Genomic DNA, 18,570 nt, shown 5'->3' with positions numbered 1-18,570 from the left:
AAAGGGAGAAACACACAAAAAACACACAAACAGGAGCACAACACCCATCATTGTGAGCGGTGTTGTGCACCTTACAGTATGCAGCATCTTTACAGATCGCTGCTTACAGTCTGGCCCCCAAGGGGTTAAGGGAGGATGTATTGCATCCCCCTTAACCCCTTGGGGGCCAGACTGATGTCAGACTGCACCCATCCCAGCAAGGAAGGGGTTAAGTGACCCCCCTTCCTTGCTGGGAGGGGTGCAGTGCTGGGGAGGGGGTGGGGAGAGCTCTATACTCACCCTGATGTTGTCTCTTCGCTGGTCCGCAGCACAATGAAGTCACTGTGCTGCGGACCCGCTAATTATATGTGCGCTCAGCCGATCAGCCAATCAGCTGAGCGCACATATAATTCTAAATGTTTCTTCTAATAATGCTATTGTGATAACATAATTAGAAGAAAGATTTGATGTTTTCATTAAAGTAAAGTGATGATTAGTACAGAATGCTCTTTTGCCGGCAAAATGAATTAACGGCTTATGGAGCTTCCTGTACTAATTAATATTTAATTAATAAAACACATTTTCGATGAAATAAATTCAGTTTCGTTGTTCAATAATTTAATTCTAACGAATCCATCATTGTGCAATTCAATATACTGTCAAAAAATAAATATATATATAAATATACATTTATTTATATATCTATTTATTTTAACAGTATATTTAATTGCAAAATGATGGATTCGTTAGAATTAAATTATTGACCAACGAAAGGGATTTTATTACAACGAAAATGTGTTTTATTATTTTAGTAGATTAACCATGAGAGACATCGGCATTAGTGCAGAGGATCGCAAACCCCGGTAATAGCAATTCATGTATACTGTTTCCCTGCTTTCCCAGATGCATCCAGAGGTGTTTGCATCACTTTCTTAAGATTTTATTTGTTATTTTTAGTTGAACCAGATTTCCAAGTAAATGACCGTATGTTTTGAGCCGCATGTCTATTTTTCCCCACGGCCGTAGTTTCATCCGCACATTTACAGCCGCATAAAAAATACAGCCGCACAGTTACATAGTGTGAACCTAGCCCCCATGTGATGACTGATACACTTTAAGGCTATGTTCACACAATGTAACTTTTCGTAAAAGTACGGCTGTTGTTGCAATTGGCAACAACGGCCGTACTTTTCACGAAAAGCTACGCTGCATAGCCTTCTATGGGATCCCGGCCGGAGCGTATACACATAGTATACGCTCCAGCCGGGATCTCTCGCGGTGCCGCAAAGAACTGACACTGAATAGCGGCCCGTAGAAAGCTGTCAGTTCACACATTGAAGTGAGCGGCTCCGGCCGCTTGTTTCATTGTGTGCTGTGGGGACTTGTGATACAGGCGCGCATGGATGCGCCAGCATCAGAACTCTGCAGGCCGAAATGATCTTTTCAGAGACCGGACGCTCGGTGACCCGTCTGGGTCACTGAACGGCCGGTCTCTTACGCCATGTGAACATGGCCTAAGAAATAGATTCTAAGGCAGCTGGACCTGAATGGTAATCTCAGTCCTGAATATAAAGGTTTAATAATATTAGGCAGGCTAGGTTGTGTATAGAATATAAAAACTGTTTTTCCAGTGATTGACCATTTGTAAATTCCCCTATCATTTTAAAGTGAAATGCATGAAGTTATGAATGAGTACTTTTTACTTACATCTACCAAACAACATATGAATAGATTTTTATGTGGATATATAAATGTTTCATTCCTTACTAACACTGTACCCTTAACTGTGTGTTCTACAGGTTGGGAAGTTGCTGGAGATCATGTCCAGAGTGGATCTGGGGGATCTGACAATGACTACCTGCTTCTAAATTTGCACATTCCAGGATTTAAGTAAGCTATAAAATATTATTGAAGTTAACTTTAATACTGGTTAAAACTTTTTGTACTTTTATGATAAAACTAAACATATTTCTGCCACAATAAAAATGTTTGGCATGTCACACATTTTGATCAGTAGGGTTCTGGGGGCTCAGATCCCCACCGATAGATGGCTCAGCCATACATGTCCCCATAATGAGGACATTTTATTTTTGCCATTGTATTTGGTACTTTACAGGTATAGAACGGAAGACAACACCTAAAAGCCACCTTCAAATGTAATGACTATATATTTTCTGTATTTTTTTCTCCATTTTCAGACCTCCAACATCAGGAGTGACTGGTGCAGAAGTGGGCAGAATCACTTTTGTATTTGAAACCATTTGTTCTGCTGACTGTGTGCTGTACTTCATGGTGGTGAGTGATTTTGTACATGATAATAAGGAGCTTTTGGTAGGTTAAACTGTCCTTTGGCTCCATGACAGCATGCAGCAATGATTTACATTGATCTACCTATGTATTAGAGGACCAAGTTGTTTTTTTATTCATATTTTGTAATACATTCACAAGGAGACTAAGAGGACTAAGCTGTTAATTTCATGTAGAAACTAGCTCTGTATAATCTATAGTATGTGTCAAGTATTAGAATGAATTGCTAGATCTACATTCTCTCATTCTAAGTATAAATTGACTATGAGTGTTTAGTGAAAAGTTATTGCCAATATAAAAGTTTAGATTTGAATGATCCCTAAAATTGACTTACAAACCATAGTGTATACACAGTATCTAAGGCATATATGAGGTCTCTTTTTCTAATACTCAACTACACCACAGTCTTTGTTACAAATCTTGTCTTTTACTTCTTTTCATTTACCTATATGTATTTTGCAGCCTTCTTTTATTACGTTGCATTATAGCTTAGCAACTCCTTTAAAGAGGATATGTGGTGAATCAAAAAGAATCAAAAAGTTGTCTGTGGTGTCTTGATTCCAACAGTGTTTTACTGTCATGCTTTGGCCACAAGTTCCCCAGATACAGGGGTTTTACTGTGTGGTTAATTATCTGCACTTTTCACTAAATAGTCAAATGGGAAGGAACTTTTTTACCAAATAAAGTGTGAATGCTAGACTCAAGAGGGGTGTAAATATAAAGCTATGTGGTGGGAATCATGTTCATGATTGTGAAGCTCTTAATCACACCTCCTTACCCTAGCAGTAACATTGTATTTTGCAATAAAATTCCCATCCATACCACTATTAAAAGTACAGATGGTCAACCAAATAGTAAAACTGCGATATCTCTGGGCCCGGGTGGCACAGCAAAAAAGTTAAAACATAACTGGGATCAGGAAACTTAGGAATACAAAGTGATATAAATCACATTTTTTGGACTCATCACAGGTCCTATTTTAAGGCTTGTTTCACACACAGTATATTTCAGGCAGTATTTGGTCCTCATGTCAGGTCCTCATTGCAACCAAAACCAGGAGTGGATTGAAAACACAGAAAGGCTATGTCCACATAATGTTGTAATTGAGTGGATGGCCGTCATTTAATGTAAAATATTTGCTGTTATTTTAACAACGGCTTTTGTATTGAAATAATGGAAGTTATTTACCGTTATATGGCGGCCATCCACTCAATTTCACCATTGTGTGAACAGAGCCTTTCTGTGTTTTCAATCCACTCCTGGTTTTGGTTGCAATGAGGACCTGACATGAGGACCAAATACTGGCTGAAATATACTGTGTGTGAACCCAGCCTAAAGTTTTTTTTTTTACAAAAATGGCCTCTGTTTAAAGCGACTCTGTACCCACAATCAGCCCCCCACAAACCACTTGTACGGCAGGCAGTCTGTTCAGCAGGCGATGCAGTTATTGTTTTAAAATTAAGTTTTAAACTTGCAGTCCTGTGTCAAATTGGCATGGCCTAGAATGTCTGTGCAGTAGGCTTGCACCGCCTCTCCGTCCCTCCTCCCCGCCCTCCTCACCATTGGTAATGCCCTAGGCAGGTATTCTCTTATTCATCACCTGTCTGAACACTGCATATGTGCTGGATTGTTAAGGCACCTGTGCAGTGTTTTGAGTGATGAATAGAAAAAAAACCTGCCCAGGGGAATTCCTCATAGTGAAGAGGGTGGGGAGGAGGGACGGAGAGGGGTCACAATCCTAGGACACAGGTACTTTAGGCCACGCCAAATTGACACAGGGCTGCAAGTTTAAAAGTTGTTTTTTAGGACAGTAACTGCCTCACCTGCAAAATGGACCCCAGGACAGATCATGGATTAAAAGCAGCTAAAAGAAGATACAAGCAGTTATGAGGGGCAGATTGTGGGTACAGAGTCGCTTTAAGGGTATAAACACACACCGTATACGCAGCGTATTTACTGTTGCGATACACATACGCAACAAATACGCAGCAGATTAGATCTAAATAACTGAACACAGCATCAGATCTGCACCATCAAATCTGCTGCAGATCTGCTGCGTATCTGCTGCGTATACGGTGTGTGTGTTTGTACCCTTAATGCCCCCTCTGTTAGGCAAGATGGAGATCTGATTTGTTTAAACGGCTCCTATTTTGTTCCACTCCAACCATGCTTGTATTACAAGGTCGATCAATCATCTGAATAGCAGCCATGTAAGGATAGGTTCACACTGCGTTTTTTTTCATCCGTTTTTTGCAAAAAACGGATGAAAAACAGATGCAATTGTGTGCATCCGTTTTGATCTGTGTTTCCATTTACTTTCATTATAAAAAAGCGGATCCGTTTTTTTTTTTTAACAGACACAAAAGTTGTGTCAAACTACTTTTGTGTCCGTTAAAAAAAAGTATCTGTTTCGATCCGTTTTCTTTTTAATAATGGAAGTCAATAGAAAAACGGATCAAAACGGATGCACACAAATGCATCCGTTGTTTCATCCATTTTTTTTTTTGCAAAAAACGGATTGTGACAACCTAGCCTTATACTACATTTCATCTGTGGTGAATATGACTAGCTGGCCAATGCATCCCCCAGTATTTTGAGCTGTTTGCTCTGGGTGTTAGGTGCAGGACATGGAGTGATCAGCTGATCACTGTGGAGCCCAGATTTTAAAAGGATTTGTCTTTCATATGACAGTACCTTTCAGTAAACATTATGACATTAGTCAAACCTAATAAATCAGCTGAATAATGATGTTATTTAGATATTTGTGCAATGAAAGCATATTAATGTTAAGGCTTTATCTCTACAGGATGTTAACAGAAAGACTACAAGTGTGGTGGAATCATGGGGAGGAAACCGAGACAAGCAGTCCTACACTCACATCATATCAAAGAACGCTACATACATGTTTACATGGGCATTCCAGAGGACCAATCAAGCTCAGGATGTAAGTGCTACATAGTAACCAGTTTATTATGAACAACTACTTAAAGGGGTAGTGCGGCGCTAAGAAATGATTCACAAAATAACACACATTACAAAGCTGTACAACTTTATAATGTATGTTATGTATGTGAATGGCCCCCTCCTCGTGTTCCCCGACCCCCGCCCGTGTACCCGGAAGTGTAGTGCACTATAAATACCTGATCCGTGTCGATCGACCCCGTCTGTAATGTTGTCAAAGACGTAATCTTCGGGAGGCCGGCCGACCTGGCATGAGGGACTCCAGGAGCTGGTCGGCCGGCCTCCTGAAGATGACGTCTTTGACAAGATTACAGACGGGGTCGGTCGACACGGATCAGGTATGTATAGTGCACTACACTTCCGGGTACACGGGCGGGGGTCGGGGAACACGGGGAGGGGGCCATTCACATACATAACATACATTACAAAGTTGCACTACCCCTTTAATAATTCATTATACCTCAAATGTAGTGAATAAAGAAATTTCCGTACATTCATATGTTGTACATTGATCTGTTGATAAATTCACAAACATGAACATAAAGTTCTTGGTAAACATTTTCATCAAACCATGTAAGCCCTTCTTCCACTTGCTGGTGACCTCCTTCAAGTGGATCCTTGACTGAATAGGCATAGCACTGCGTGGTGACAGCTGCAGCAATAATAGCACCCACAGGGACAGTGACCCAGTGGGGCTGCTACATCGCTGCCTCCAGACTAAGCCCTGACCTCTGGCCACACCATCCCACAGGCACAGCACCACAGCAATAAGCCGCCACACACCATAACCAAGGGAATAGACATTACAGCTATTGTAATGTCTACCATTGCATTGTACATTGATGGGTTTATTATTATTGGATTCCTTATTATATATTACACTGTTTGTGTAGAGGTGTATGCAAGTTCTTGTTAATGGTATTGTTTGTGGTCCTGAACATAAGAAAAACCTTGTATAATCATAATGTACACCCATGTACTCAAATATACATGCATATGTACAATGCAACACACAGACACACACTTACCTTCTCTGTTTTGTTTTTTTTCGTGGTTACTAGGATAGGGGTGGGGGGCACATCAGAACAGTAATGTTCTAGCCTTTAGTGAGTTTAAATGTTTGAACTGTGAATCTCGCCTTCCAGTCCCTCATTATCTGGTTTGCCTGTAGAGTTCTGCCACCTGCTGGTCAAGGATGAACATTTCCTTGGTAATCAGTACATGGCTTAGGGCCCTTTTACACGGAAAGATTATCTGACAGATTATCTGCCAAAGATTTGAAGCCAAAACCAGGAATGGATTTGAAAAGAGGAGAAATCTCAGGCTTTCCTTTATTACCTGATCTCTGTTTATAGTCCATTCCTGGCTTTGGCTTCAAATCTTTGGCAGATAATCTGTCAGATAATCTTTCCATGTAAAAGGGCCCTTAGAGATCATACAAGCTGCCTAAACATCTAACCAGCCAGTTCAGGAGAGCTGTGGAGGGAGTAAAGCTCAACTCCAGCATCAAATATACTTGTACTTTCACAGGCATTTTGTTTAAGTTTTTTTTTTAATTCTATGTCCCATTTTCTATAAAGGTTAAGAACTCCTTTTTAACAGTTTCAGGTTCATCAATGTTGCTTTTTTTAGCACAAGTGCATCACTAATGCTGAAAGTTTAAGATAATGAGATAATGTTGTTCTGAATGATTTATGCAACAGAATTTTCCAATAGAAAATTCCTTCACTCTTGAATCTCCATCAAATCCAAGCAAAGACACCTACAGTTCAGTAAGGTGTGGTAAGGTGTGTGTTAATCTTGCCGCCTTGCACTTTCTTTGTTCTAGTCTTCTATGGCCGATAGTAATACTCACAGCCTTAGCAATGCAAAAGTCTTTTATTTCTTTGGTACATGGTGTAACAACATGCTCACAAGCTGAACATTTCCCCAAGTCCAAACCACCTGCAGTGTGGGCGGACATTTCGGAGGACAGCGCGTCCAAGGTGAAGTGGAATTTTAATATCACACCAGTTTGCGACATTTCGGCATAACAAGCCTTTCTCAAGCAGACTGCTTGAGAAAGGCTTGTTATGCCGAAACGTCGCAAACTGGTGTGATATATTCCACTTCACCTTGGACGTGCTGTCTCCTTGCTTCTATTGGACTTGATACCAACCCTGGGCCGGTTTGTTGATGCGTGCACTCAATATCAATATATACTATTTTTTCTGTGCTGTTGTACTACAACCTTGGACGTTTCGGAGGACAGACACTCCTCCTTCCTCATGTGCATGAGTAAGTCCCCGCATGGACTATCACATGCCTATGCAAGAAAAATAAGACACTATCTGCAAAACAGTTTGTTTATTCGGATGCTTTTCTTCATTTATTGTTATTGGACTGTTTGCTGCGCTCCACCGCCTGAACATTTGCACCGCCAAGGCAGAGGGACATACTCATATCTTAGCATATTTAGCATAGCATATCTTCCTTCTTGAAGCTTACATGTATAGTATAGCTGACTCCTATATCTCACTTTGTTTAAAAAGACGTTTGCATTGCTAATGCTGTGAGTGTTACTCTCGGCCATAGGACACTATACATAAGAAAGTGCAAGGCGGCAAGATTAAGGTACTGGTATATTTGCGTCATTCCTTACCACACCGTATTGAACTGAATGATTCTTGCCCATTATTCTTCCCAGAGATTAGAAATCGGCAACATTTTTACGGTAACTTTGTAGAAAATGTCCTACCAGTTATTATTAACAGTCTGGTAGAGTGTATTATTTGATAGAAAAATATATAAGAAAGTAAAAAGGTTTTGTGGAAGACATGAACGGCAATACAGAAACAGATTTACCATTTTTTTTTAATTCAGCAAGGCAAGAGGGCAAGAAGAAAAATGGTTGTATTAGGAGAGTAATGTAAGTGGAAATGGAGGATATATAAAATTTATGTTCCCAATTCTTGGTGAGAATAGCTCAGTGTCTCAGAGACCTTCCACCATAAAGATTATCCCACCTATTGCTATAAACAAGAAAGTTGATGTTCACTTTGCAATGAATAAGAGATATACAAAATAGTGTTTCTGATAGTTTTGCAGTTGCTTCTTAGGGCCCTTTTACACCGAGCGATAATCGGTCGTATCAGGATCTTTCTGCTAATTATCGCTCAGTTTAATATAGAGACTGATCAGACGATGAAATGATGATCGGGTGATCGTTTCTTTAGGTCCAGACCTAAAGCCATTGGGCACGCATCTCTACATGTAAAAGCGATGTGCGGTCGACAGCTGATTGTAGTATAAAATAATAAAGTATTAACTCACCCTACCACGTTCCCTGGTGTCCTCGGGCCTTCTCTGGTGTCTTCGGAGGCCTTCCCCGGTGCCTGCAGTTCTGCCTTCTTTGCACTGACTGACTGCCGGCTGCTTAGCCAATCACAGGCCGAGACAGACTGTGGCCTGTCTCGACCTGTGATTGGCCGAGCAGCCGGCGGCCGATCGTGGCCTCTGGCTGAGCGTCCGGAAGCCTGTCAGTGCAAAGAAGGCAGAGCTGCAGGCACCGGGAAAGGCCTCCGAGGACACCGGAGAAGGCCCAAGGACACAAAGGAACACAGTATGGGGAGTTATTACTTTATTATTTTATACTAAAACAAGGACTGCATGGAAATAGCTAACAATGTCCGATCAGCACTCATTTACAGTTTGTGGTTAGGCCGTGGGATAGGACCCTTATGCTATGATATGTACCACTGTCAACATAAAGCTAGGTCATTGTTTTTTTAGATGTATTGTGCACATGTAGCAGCATATATGGAGAGAAACAAAACCAGGCGTCCCTTATGCAGTTACAGGCTATGTTCACATAACGTATATTTTTGTATAACTACGGCCATTGTTGCTGATTGCAACAATGGCCGTGATATACATACCGTTGCCGCCTATGGAATCCCGGCTTGAGCGTATACACATATACACATAGTATACGCTCCGGCCGGGATCTCTAGTGGCGCTGCAAACAGCTGAAATGTCAGTTTTCTGCAGCCGCTATTCATTGAATAGTGGCCGCATAAAACCCTGGCAGTGCACACTATGGTAGTGTGCTGTGGGGAGTTCTGATGCGCCCGCATCAGAACTCTGTGGCCCTAAAGATCATCCGGCTGGTACTGCTATACTGGCCGGGATAATCTTTTCAAAAACCGGCCGTTCCGGGTCACGGAACGAGCGGTCTCATACGTAGTCTGCACATGGCCACAGTCTGTGAAATCAATATTTGGAGGGGGGGGGGGGGGAACTAATTTATTTTTTTATTTATATATTTATTTATTTATCATTTTTACATGTTTAAAAAGACTGTGTACAAAATATACCATTATAGCCCTTTTTGGGGATACTCCAATTAATGTTAGAAGTAAGAGTTTAAAGGAAGAATCTATTCAATTATTTTTTTACGGCAGACTTTTGATAGCTAGGAGGATAGCTAGGAGGTGGCTTGCTACTAGGGCTCCATCAATAATGGAGTTGGAGAGGGTAGTCTCTAAATATGAGAAGTACCACAAGGATTATCCCGATGAGGGAAGTTAGGCCTTAAAAACTAATTTCTTAGTATTACTCTGCTGCTCTGGCTTTTTATGTATGTATTATGTATATAAATATACAGTAGTCTAATATGTTAGTAGTAAGCGCTTTCTTCTGCTAATATAAATGGAAACTGTTTAGTGCAATGATTATAAATTGATTTACGGTTCTCCCTTTGCAAAAGATTATTGGGCAATGACTGTTTAATTTTATGAGATCCAGGCATTGTAAATGTATTCACTCTCGAAGCTAAAGACAAATCTTTGCAATATGTTATCTTAAGGACGCCGGCATAAATGTGTTGCTTTGTGCTATTTTCATTTGTTCTCCGTTATCTTTAGAAGTGATGAAAACAGTATTTTCTGCTTGTTTGTGCAGGCAAAACCATAATACACTCTTAATAAGATTGCCTCCTTCCACTTGAAAGGTCATCGATCACATTTTTAATGTATGCAAATGGGTATTATTGCAGCCATCTACAGGAGGGGGATTACATTATTCTGATTTATACACACAGAGACTAAGGAGAACAATATCTTTGTTCTGAACCTCTGCTTTCTTTTCAGAGTCGACGGTATATAAATGATGTTGTAAAGATCTATTCAATAACTGCCACCAATGTTATGGATGGGGTCGCATCGAGCTGCCGTCTATGTGCAATGGGCTCTCAGCAGTATGGATCATCCTGTGTTCCTTGTCCTGCTGGTCACTATATTGATAAGGAGAGCAGCACGTGTAAAGAATGCCCACCTAACACATACTTATCCCCTCATCAAGTGAATGGAAAAGAGGCTTGCATCCCATGTGGTCCTGCAAGTAAAAGCAATAAGGTACGGTTCTTTCATGGTTTTTAATTAATATGTTGGTAAAGGCTTTGTTTTCTGTTGCCAGATATTCAAAGTTAAAAATGCTGTTACAATCTACTGGGTATGTTTAAAATTAGTGAAGGTTACTCGTATGCCCTGTTGACTGTCACTGGCACAAAAAAATTATTACCTGGCTGAAACTGTATAAGGGTATGTGCACACTATGTAACCCGGGCGGATCACCCATCGCGAATTCCACAGCTCACCTCCGCTGGTGGCCATGCGCATCTCTGCCTGTACCATAGACTCCATTTTGTGGTCAGGCAGATTCTGCGAAATCCGCGACAGGTGATCCGCTCGAGTTCCACAGTGTGCATTTAGCCTAAAAGTTCTCATTTTGAGTTTGATTTCACATTTTAAATGCTACATGTACTTTTAACACCGTTTGTCACATAGTTTTAGGTTTTAAGTTTTAGTCTACAGCTCCTATACAGACCTATGTGTTTCCATGGTAACAAATCATAAACTGTGTATACAGTGTTCCATCTGTTTTTTTGCTTCTTGCCAACCCATTTTAATTAAGACAGTTTTATAGGTGGAACTAAAACTGCTTGTATGTGTTCGTACCTGTGCTTATGTCCTTCGGTTTTCTTGAGCTCTTATTGACTTGTATAGCAGACTCTCATGGACAGCAATGAGTCATATTTTCCATAAATCCACTATTTAATAGCTACTGTCATTGATTTGCATAAAGTAGAAAAAAATCAATGACAGGCCTCTGAAAAAAATCCACATTTTCTCTTTTTCAGGATCACTCAGGCTGTTATAGTGACTGCTTCTTCTCCTACATGCATGAGAACCAGAGCTTGACGTACAACCTGAATAATCTCAGCAGTGTGGGAACTCTCATTAATGGACCCAGCTTTACTTCCAAAGGGACAAAATACTTTCATCTTTTCAACATCAGTTTGTGTGGAAACGGAGTAAGTTCCCAGGCTTGATAATAGAAGATGGTGGGGTGCTGTTGTAAAGGTAGAAAGAATAAAGTACGTATTCTGAAATATCCCGATAGGCATAAGAGGACTAGAAGAGAATGAGGATAACTGAGGTTTACTCTTTTCGCTACCTATGAGAAAGTGAGAAATTCACTTTATACATCTTTGTGTTTTATCTGTAAATTTTAGCGTTATTATTGTTAATTTTTTCCCCCCGAAATATAAATTAATTTACACAATATAAATTGTATTAGCTGTGTATCAGTAGTAAGTGATACACTGTATATTATAGTTAAAAATGGGATCAAAGCAGCAATCAGCAGGAGTAATGTCTTAATACATTGCAGACTGTTAGATAATTGGAGGTAGTGATGAGTGAATCTACAGTACAAACAAAGTGAACAGCTCCGTTAGCGCGGCAATCTGCTAATCAGCTTGCTGATTTTGAAGCCCATGCTGCTCCACCCCGGGTGCCTGGAAAAGCTGGATCCAGTCTCAGGAAACTTCTTCCAGTTTCCCAGGACTGGATCCAGCTTTTCCAGGCACATAAAGCGGCACAAGAGGCACAGAGATCAAAGCCACTAGACAGCAAAGGGGGAAAAATGAGAGGAATATTCTCAAAAGTCTGGTGGGAAGCAGGTACTATCAGAGAAGAACCTTCCTGCCCACCTCCCATAAAGGGACATTGATAGAAAGTTTTGCGGTGGTTTGTGTCATCTAAGCCCAATCAGAGGAGTCAAAAGTCCCCCCTAGATCTGTCTCCCAATGAGTTGTGTAGAAAAGATAGGGGTGCACACCAGGACTGGGTGGTGCTGGTTACGGATGGATCTTCATCCAAATATATTCCAATATAAAGACTCCGTAGCACTCGTTTTCATATGCAAAGTGTTCAGACGTTTATTTACAGCGTGAAAAAAGGCAAGGCCAGGAAATATACAATCATTGCAAAATACTTTGGGTTATGGCGACAGTGGACGTTTCGACCCTGTCCAGGGTCTTTCTCAACGTCGCTAGGTGTGTAGAAGGGCGATGCACTCCTGGCGCTGGTCTGTGGCGTACACAGCGCTTGATACGACACAGACCAGCGCCAGGAGCGCATCGCCCTTCTACACACCTAGCGACGTTGAGAAAGACCCTGGACAGGGTCGAAACGTCCACTGTCGCCATAACCCAAAGTATTTTGCAATGATTGTATAGTTCCTGGCCTTGCCTTTTTTCACGCTGTAAATAAATGTCTGAACACTTTGCATATGAAAACGAGTGCTACGGAGTCTTTATATTGGATCCCAATGAGTTGTGAGCAGTAGTTTACCAGGTGAGACCATGAGCTCACCGTAAATCGCTGAGAAGAAGCTTTGGCTACTGTAAGGGCATAGGCATAAGGATTTGAGGTGTCAAACCTGGGGAGGAATCACTTTAAGCTTATTTTGGCGTACTAAGCAAAAGTATATAATGCATTTTACAGAAGAATAATTACGGTCATTATGTACAACAAAACCCATTGACATTATTTACTCTACGAGTTTTTGTCAAATTTCTAAAAACCAAACCTGTAGTGAAAAGAAGTCTAGTTTATGCATGGTAAATGTGTCTTTCTCTGTCTTAGGGGGAAAAGATGGCAGTGTGTACTGACAACATAACTGATGTCACAACGAAAGAGATGGAATCAGAAGCGGAGGACGTATCTAATTTTGTGAAGACTTTTGTTTGCCAGTCTACTATCATTCCATCAGATAGCAAAGGATTTCGTACAGCGCTGTCATCGCAGTCTGTCAGCTTGGCTGATGCTTTTCTAGGTAATACAAATATAAAACTACAAGGCTTATCTAATATAAGGGTGGTTTCATGCACATTTTCACTGGGGCACTTGTAATGGTGCCCAGGAGTGGCATTCCCCACCCGCAAAGAAAACCACCTTTTACCAAACAAGCTAAGCGACTGCCAGGTTTGGTAGCATGAGTCCCAGGCCTATACAACTGGGTGTAGCTAACTCCTCGAGGCTTCCCAAGGTGAAGTTAACATCAGTAGGATACCTCAGCTTACACTCTTTGTCCTACTGGGGGATCAGTCTCTTGACTTTTTGTGAACTGTCCTGACTTGAAATAAGCATCCCAGGTGTAGACAAGGTTGACCCAGAGGATGGTTACCCCACCTTTGGGTTTAGCAGAGCATCTTGTGCAGTAAGCCTCTCTCTGGAAAACTGTGTCTGTCTCACACCAACCAAAAAGATCTTCCATCAGGAATTAACTAACTTCATATAGGGGTGACCTGGTCTAACCTCCTATCAGTGGGGACGGTATAGAGAAAAGAGAGGGAAGAAATGTAGTTGGTGGCATTGTGTGTGAGGTACCTGCACCAGTGATTTGTCAAACAGTGAACATTAGCAAACATAAGTTAACCCTTCATCCTTCAGCTGTGTTCAAACAGATATCAGAGAGTGAGACACCAAGTGGTGAAAGTGCAAAAGGCGCCCATCATCCCAGAGTGTGACAAGCCCACCTAATGATGCAGACCTACAAAGCTCAGTGTCCCAGCTTCTCCAATCTCCTTCAGCAGATGTTTAAAAAGCAATGATGCATTAAATACTGAAGGCATTGCCCCACAGTGTACAGGAGCCAGCAGTCTGGTCATCAACAAGAGTTTCTGCTCATGTACCTATGTTCTTTGGCACGGAAACTATAGCTTGCACAAAGAGAGTAACATGCTGCCGATTAGTTTGGCTACATCTGTTTATCAGCCAGGCAGCAAGCATGCCAAATTTATAACAATGTGCCCTGAATGTTAAATGTAACACTGTCTACTTGACATGTTAGACAATTTCCTGTTTCTCGTGCCATCCTCTTGGCTAATGTACTTTACATTGGTAGTTTCGTGCAAAAAAAAAAAAAAAGTAAATGCCTTTGCACATAGATTACACAGGGCAGATTTTGTTTTATATATTACTGCACCTAAAAACCTAATTTATTCAGATTATTGAGACAGTCTCAAAAAAATCTGTTGAAAAGTGTTTTAGGCTATGTTCACACTACGTATATTTGAGGCTGTATGTTTGAGGCTATATAGCAACCAAAACAAGGAGTGGATTGAAAACACAGAAAGGCTCTGTTTACATAATGTTGTAATTGAGTGGATGGCCGTCATTTAATGGCAAATATGTGCTGTTATTTTAAAACAACGGCTGTTGTATTGAAATAATGGAAGTTATTTACTGTTCTTTGGCGGCCATCCACTCAATTTCAACATTGTGTGGACAGAGCCTTTCTGTGTTTTCAATCCACTCCTGGTTTTGGTTGCTATGAGGACCTGACATAAGGACCAAATTCAGCCTCATATATACATAGTGTGAACCCAGCCTTAAAGTGTAATTTTTACGTTACACTTTGGCCCACAATTCTGGTGTATTTTGTTGAGTAAATCTCAGTTGGTTGTCGGTTTCATCCACATAGGGCCCTGTGTGAAAGCTAGTGCAGACAGGTACTGAAGGCATTGCCTAGAAAGGCCAACATGATCACAGCTTCCATTTCCAGACTTCCAGAATACTGTTCAGTTGATATGGGTAATATCTTCAGTTCTTGTTTGTACTAGGTTCATAATATTTACCAGAGTATAAGAACGTTAAAGCACTGTCCCTTGGGATCTTAGCTAGAGGTGAATCCTACAAATCTAGTTTACTATGTTCTAAGTAAGATTGATGCTTGATTGTGTGGCCTTAAGTGTGCTTTGATTATGTAAGAAGACGTTGTGATGTCTAGCTGTCGTTAAGAAGTTACGGAAATCTTGCCCTTTGGATATATCAGTGCATTAGCTCTTCACCTCCTATAACCTCCAGTATGAGATGACACTGACCACTACTTATTTATTGGCCTGGAACTGAATTAATAGGCATCCCTTAGGTTTTGCTGGGAAACTTGACAGTCTGTTACTTGAAATGATAGACAACTAACAGATGTCTTTTTATTGCTCAAATAGTGATTATCTGCAGTGCTGACAGCCTTATAGCAATATCATTCCCGATGAGATCAGAGTTCAGACGGCATGTAAGGCTCCTAATGAAAATGCAAATGTCAGATATTCTGACTTATGCAGTTATATAATGATTTCTTTAAGGTTACATACAATCCTTCTAATCTGGTAATAAAACAGAAAAGGTAAAATATGATATGATCATGGATTTATTATTTATAAATGACAAATTGATAAGATTTAAAAGTGTTTGAGCATTTGTAGTGCACATTGCACTGTAAGTGTGCAAAATGCTTAAATATGAGTAATAAAAATGTTAGGGCAGATTTACAATTGTAAATAGTAAATCGTAATAGTAAGGTTTTTTGCTCAAAAAACCTTATAGGATTGTTCCAGTTTAGACACTTTTTAGACCCCCCCCCCCCTCCCTCTAACGTTTGACAAAAAGGACATGTCAGTGTAAAAGGGCATGTGGCTTCTCTTAAGATGCAGCACTGTTTGCACAATTCTGTCACAGTTTAAAGGAGAACTATCAATAAATTAGAAGAATCAAACCTGCTAATAGTCCCCTATTGTGCACGGGGTGCTGAGGAGGAAACTATGTCTCTTACCTTCCTCCTCAGCACCGTTGCTGTGCTGTGAGCAGTGTAATCCTCGGTCCGGAGCACCATTAGGAGTACTGCCCACTCCTACAGCGTCAAGAGGACCCCTCCTTCTAATAATAATCGAGGGAGCAGATGGTCCAGATTGGCACTCTGGGGGTGGGGAAGTGCTCCTTAAAGTGCTACGGACTAAGGATTACACTGCTAACAGCATGGGAACGGCGCAGAGGAGGAAGGTAAGACACATACCTTCCTCCTCTGCACCCCTTGTGCAAAAGGAAGCTATCAGCAAATTAGATTCATCTAACCTGCTGATAGTTTCCCTTTAAGCCAACTAGTTACTGATCTTAGACTAGACAGTCTTAAAGGGAATCTGTCAGTTGCAATTCACATTCTAAACTGCTGACACTGTTAGATAGCACAGTTAGGACAGGGTGACACATGGTAAATTTTATATATTTGTCTGTGATTCCAGAAGATTAAAAATGGTTTTATTTAACTATTCAGAAGCTTGGAAAAGCAGAGAATAAAAGGATTTTTCCACATTACGGAGGCACAGCTGGATATATGAAAGTTGCCATGTTTCTTCTTGTCTTAACAGCTATTTAACATCATCAGCAGTTTGGAACATGAATAACATTTGAAAGATTCACTTGAAGAATGTGACAGGTTTATGTAAGAGCATAACCCCTGTGATAAAGCTGGCACAATTATAGATTAGATTTTAGTCTGTCACACTGTCTAAAAATTGTACTGCTTTAGTAAATCTGTGCCATTGTTTATTGCTGGAAACTGGCTAATACATAAGAATCAGTCCTTCCCTTTTGTGTAATTCACCACTTAGTTAGATATGTGAAGGATATAATTTATAAAATATAGTAGTTAAACTGGCTTTTGCAAATTTCTGTGTGCACACAGAACCGCTGCATTACTGTATACTTGTCATGACATCTGCCGTGTCATCAACTTGTTCCTCTCTTCTTCCGGGAAGTTCAGGTCTCCATGGATACAAACACACAATAAGACTATAATGTGTGAAACCTCCATTGGATCCAATGGGGAACTCACGGATGGTCCGGCAGCGCAGGGTCATGACAGGTATACTTTAAGTCCCCACAGCACAGTATTCCCGTAATGCTTTTATGGAAGAACAGTTCTGTAATTTGATGTGATGGAGGATGCCACAGTTCTTTGCTCTGTTACAATATGGACACATAGTATGAGTTTTTTGTTAATTTGTGTGCCTTCAGGTGCTACCACTGAGCGAAGTCTGGATGGAATTACCATTAAACCTGAAATATTCTCTTCTCCAAAAAAGATACCTGATATAAATTTCTTTTACAAGTAAGTTTTTAAAATGTATAAAAGTGTACTTGACTTTTTTTTTTAAATGTACCACTTTCTCAAATCACCGCCTGGTTCTTGACGTCTACACCAGTTATGTTACATGCAGTTTTGTAACTCAAAAAGTAAAAATAATCGTGCCTAATCGCACTGTGTGTGAATAGTCCCGAGCCCAGCCGCCTCTCTGGGCAAATTCAACATCCAATAAGCAAAAAACCAGGACACATAAGTATCTTTAGAATAATTCTTTGTTTGTAGGTATTTTTCTTTTGCAATGAAACTTTTCACAAAAAAGTAATAATCAAAGTAACAGATATCACCTCAGTGCTCAGGAGTAGGAGAATCCGGTGTTCAGCGCTGGTAAGCTCCATTCCTTACTGAAGACTCTCACTCTTCATGCAGTTTTGTGACAACAGGGCTGCCCTGTGCACTGGAGGCGGGCCCAGCGCCCCAGTGCATGGATATCCTCTTCTCTCTTTGACACACCTCATTCAGAATCAAGTCTGGCTGCATCACCCAGAAACTGGTGCAGATTTAAAAAATTAACAGCGCCACCAGGATCTATGTGCCAGCAGCGGCCAGGTAGTGTAAACATTGTTTAGTTAGCAAAGTGGTACATTTTCTTTAATTAATCTGTTTCCATAAACGGCCATACTTTTTAGTGTCCTATTAAAAAAAAAGTTAGATCCTTCTCCATTAATTAGCACTCCCCACCTTCTTCTGCTGTTAACTTACTCATGAATCACTAAGGGGGAAACTGTAGAGCAGAGATTATATGGACTTTCATCTCCATTTTGGAATAAGGGTACACTACTCATAGAAGTCTGTGGAAAAGGTAAGAGAGATGAGGGCTGAGGAAGGAAGTTAATTTACAGAGATTTAAACACAGACTATCATACTGTGGGCCTATTGTTTGGCCTTGTTGCTGTAGTTACAGCTTACATAGCTCAGTCCTCCCAGCTGTTGCTACTTTTCAGGGTTTGCTTTTGAGAGATATGGAAACAGTGGGAGGGATTAATTAATACCGGTGTAAATTAGGCCCTGCACCCT

The 18,570-nt window shown here is 40.7% G+C and overlaps 1 protein-coding gene across 2 annotated transcripts in view; it reads left to right on the top strand.

Annotated features, from left to right (window-relative positions):
- ELAPOR2 (endosome-lysosome associated apoptosis and autophagy regulator family member 2) overlaps positions 1–18,570 on the top strand; it is a 93,096-nt gene that overhangs the window by 59,383 nt on the left and 15,143 nt on the right. For both annotated transcript variants that reach the window (XM_069978415.1, XM_069978425.1), the window contains 7 exons: positions 1,779–1,869; positions 2,178–2,274; positions 5,093–5,230; positions 10,377–10,640; positions 11,426–11,599; positions 13,218–13,407; positions 17,427–17,520. In XM_069978415.1, coding sequence (XP_069834516.1) covers positions 1,779–1,869; positions 2,178–2,274; positions 5,093–5,230; positions 10,377–10,640; positions 11,426–11,599; positions 13,218–13,407; positions 17,427–17,520 — 1,048 coding nt within the window. The remainder of the gene's footprint in view (positions 1–1,778; positions 1,870–2,177; positions 2,275–5,092; positions 5,231–10,376; positions 10,641–11,425; positions 11,600–13,217; positions 13,408–17,426; positions 17,521–18,570) is intronic.

This window comes from Dendropsophus ebraccatus, chromosome 1 (assembly GCF_027789765.1).
Source record: "Dendropsophus ebraccatus isolate aDenEbr1 chromosome 1, aDenEbr1.pat, whole genome shotgun sequence".
NCBI lineage: Eukaryota > Metazoa > Chordata > Amphibia > Anura > Hylidae > Dendropsophus > Dendropsophus ebraccatus.
The sequence above is the reverse complement of the archived record's forward strand: the minus strand, read 5'-3'. Positions and strand labels throughout refer to the sequence as shown.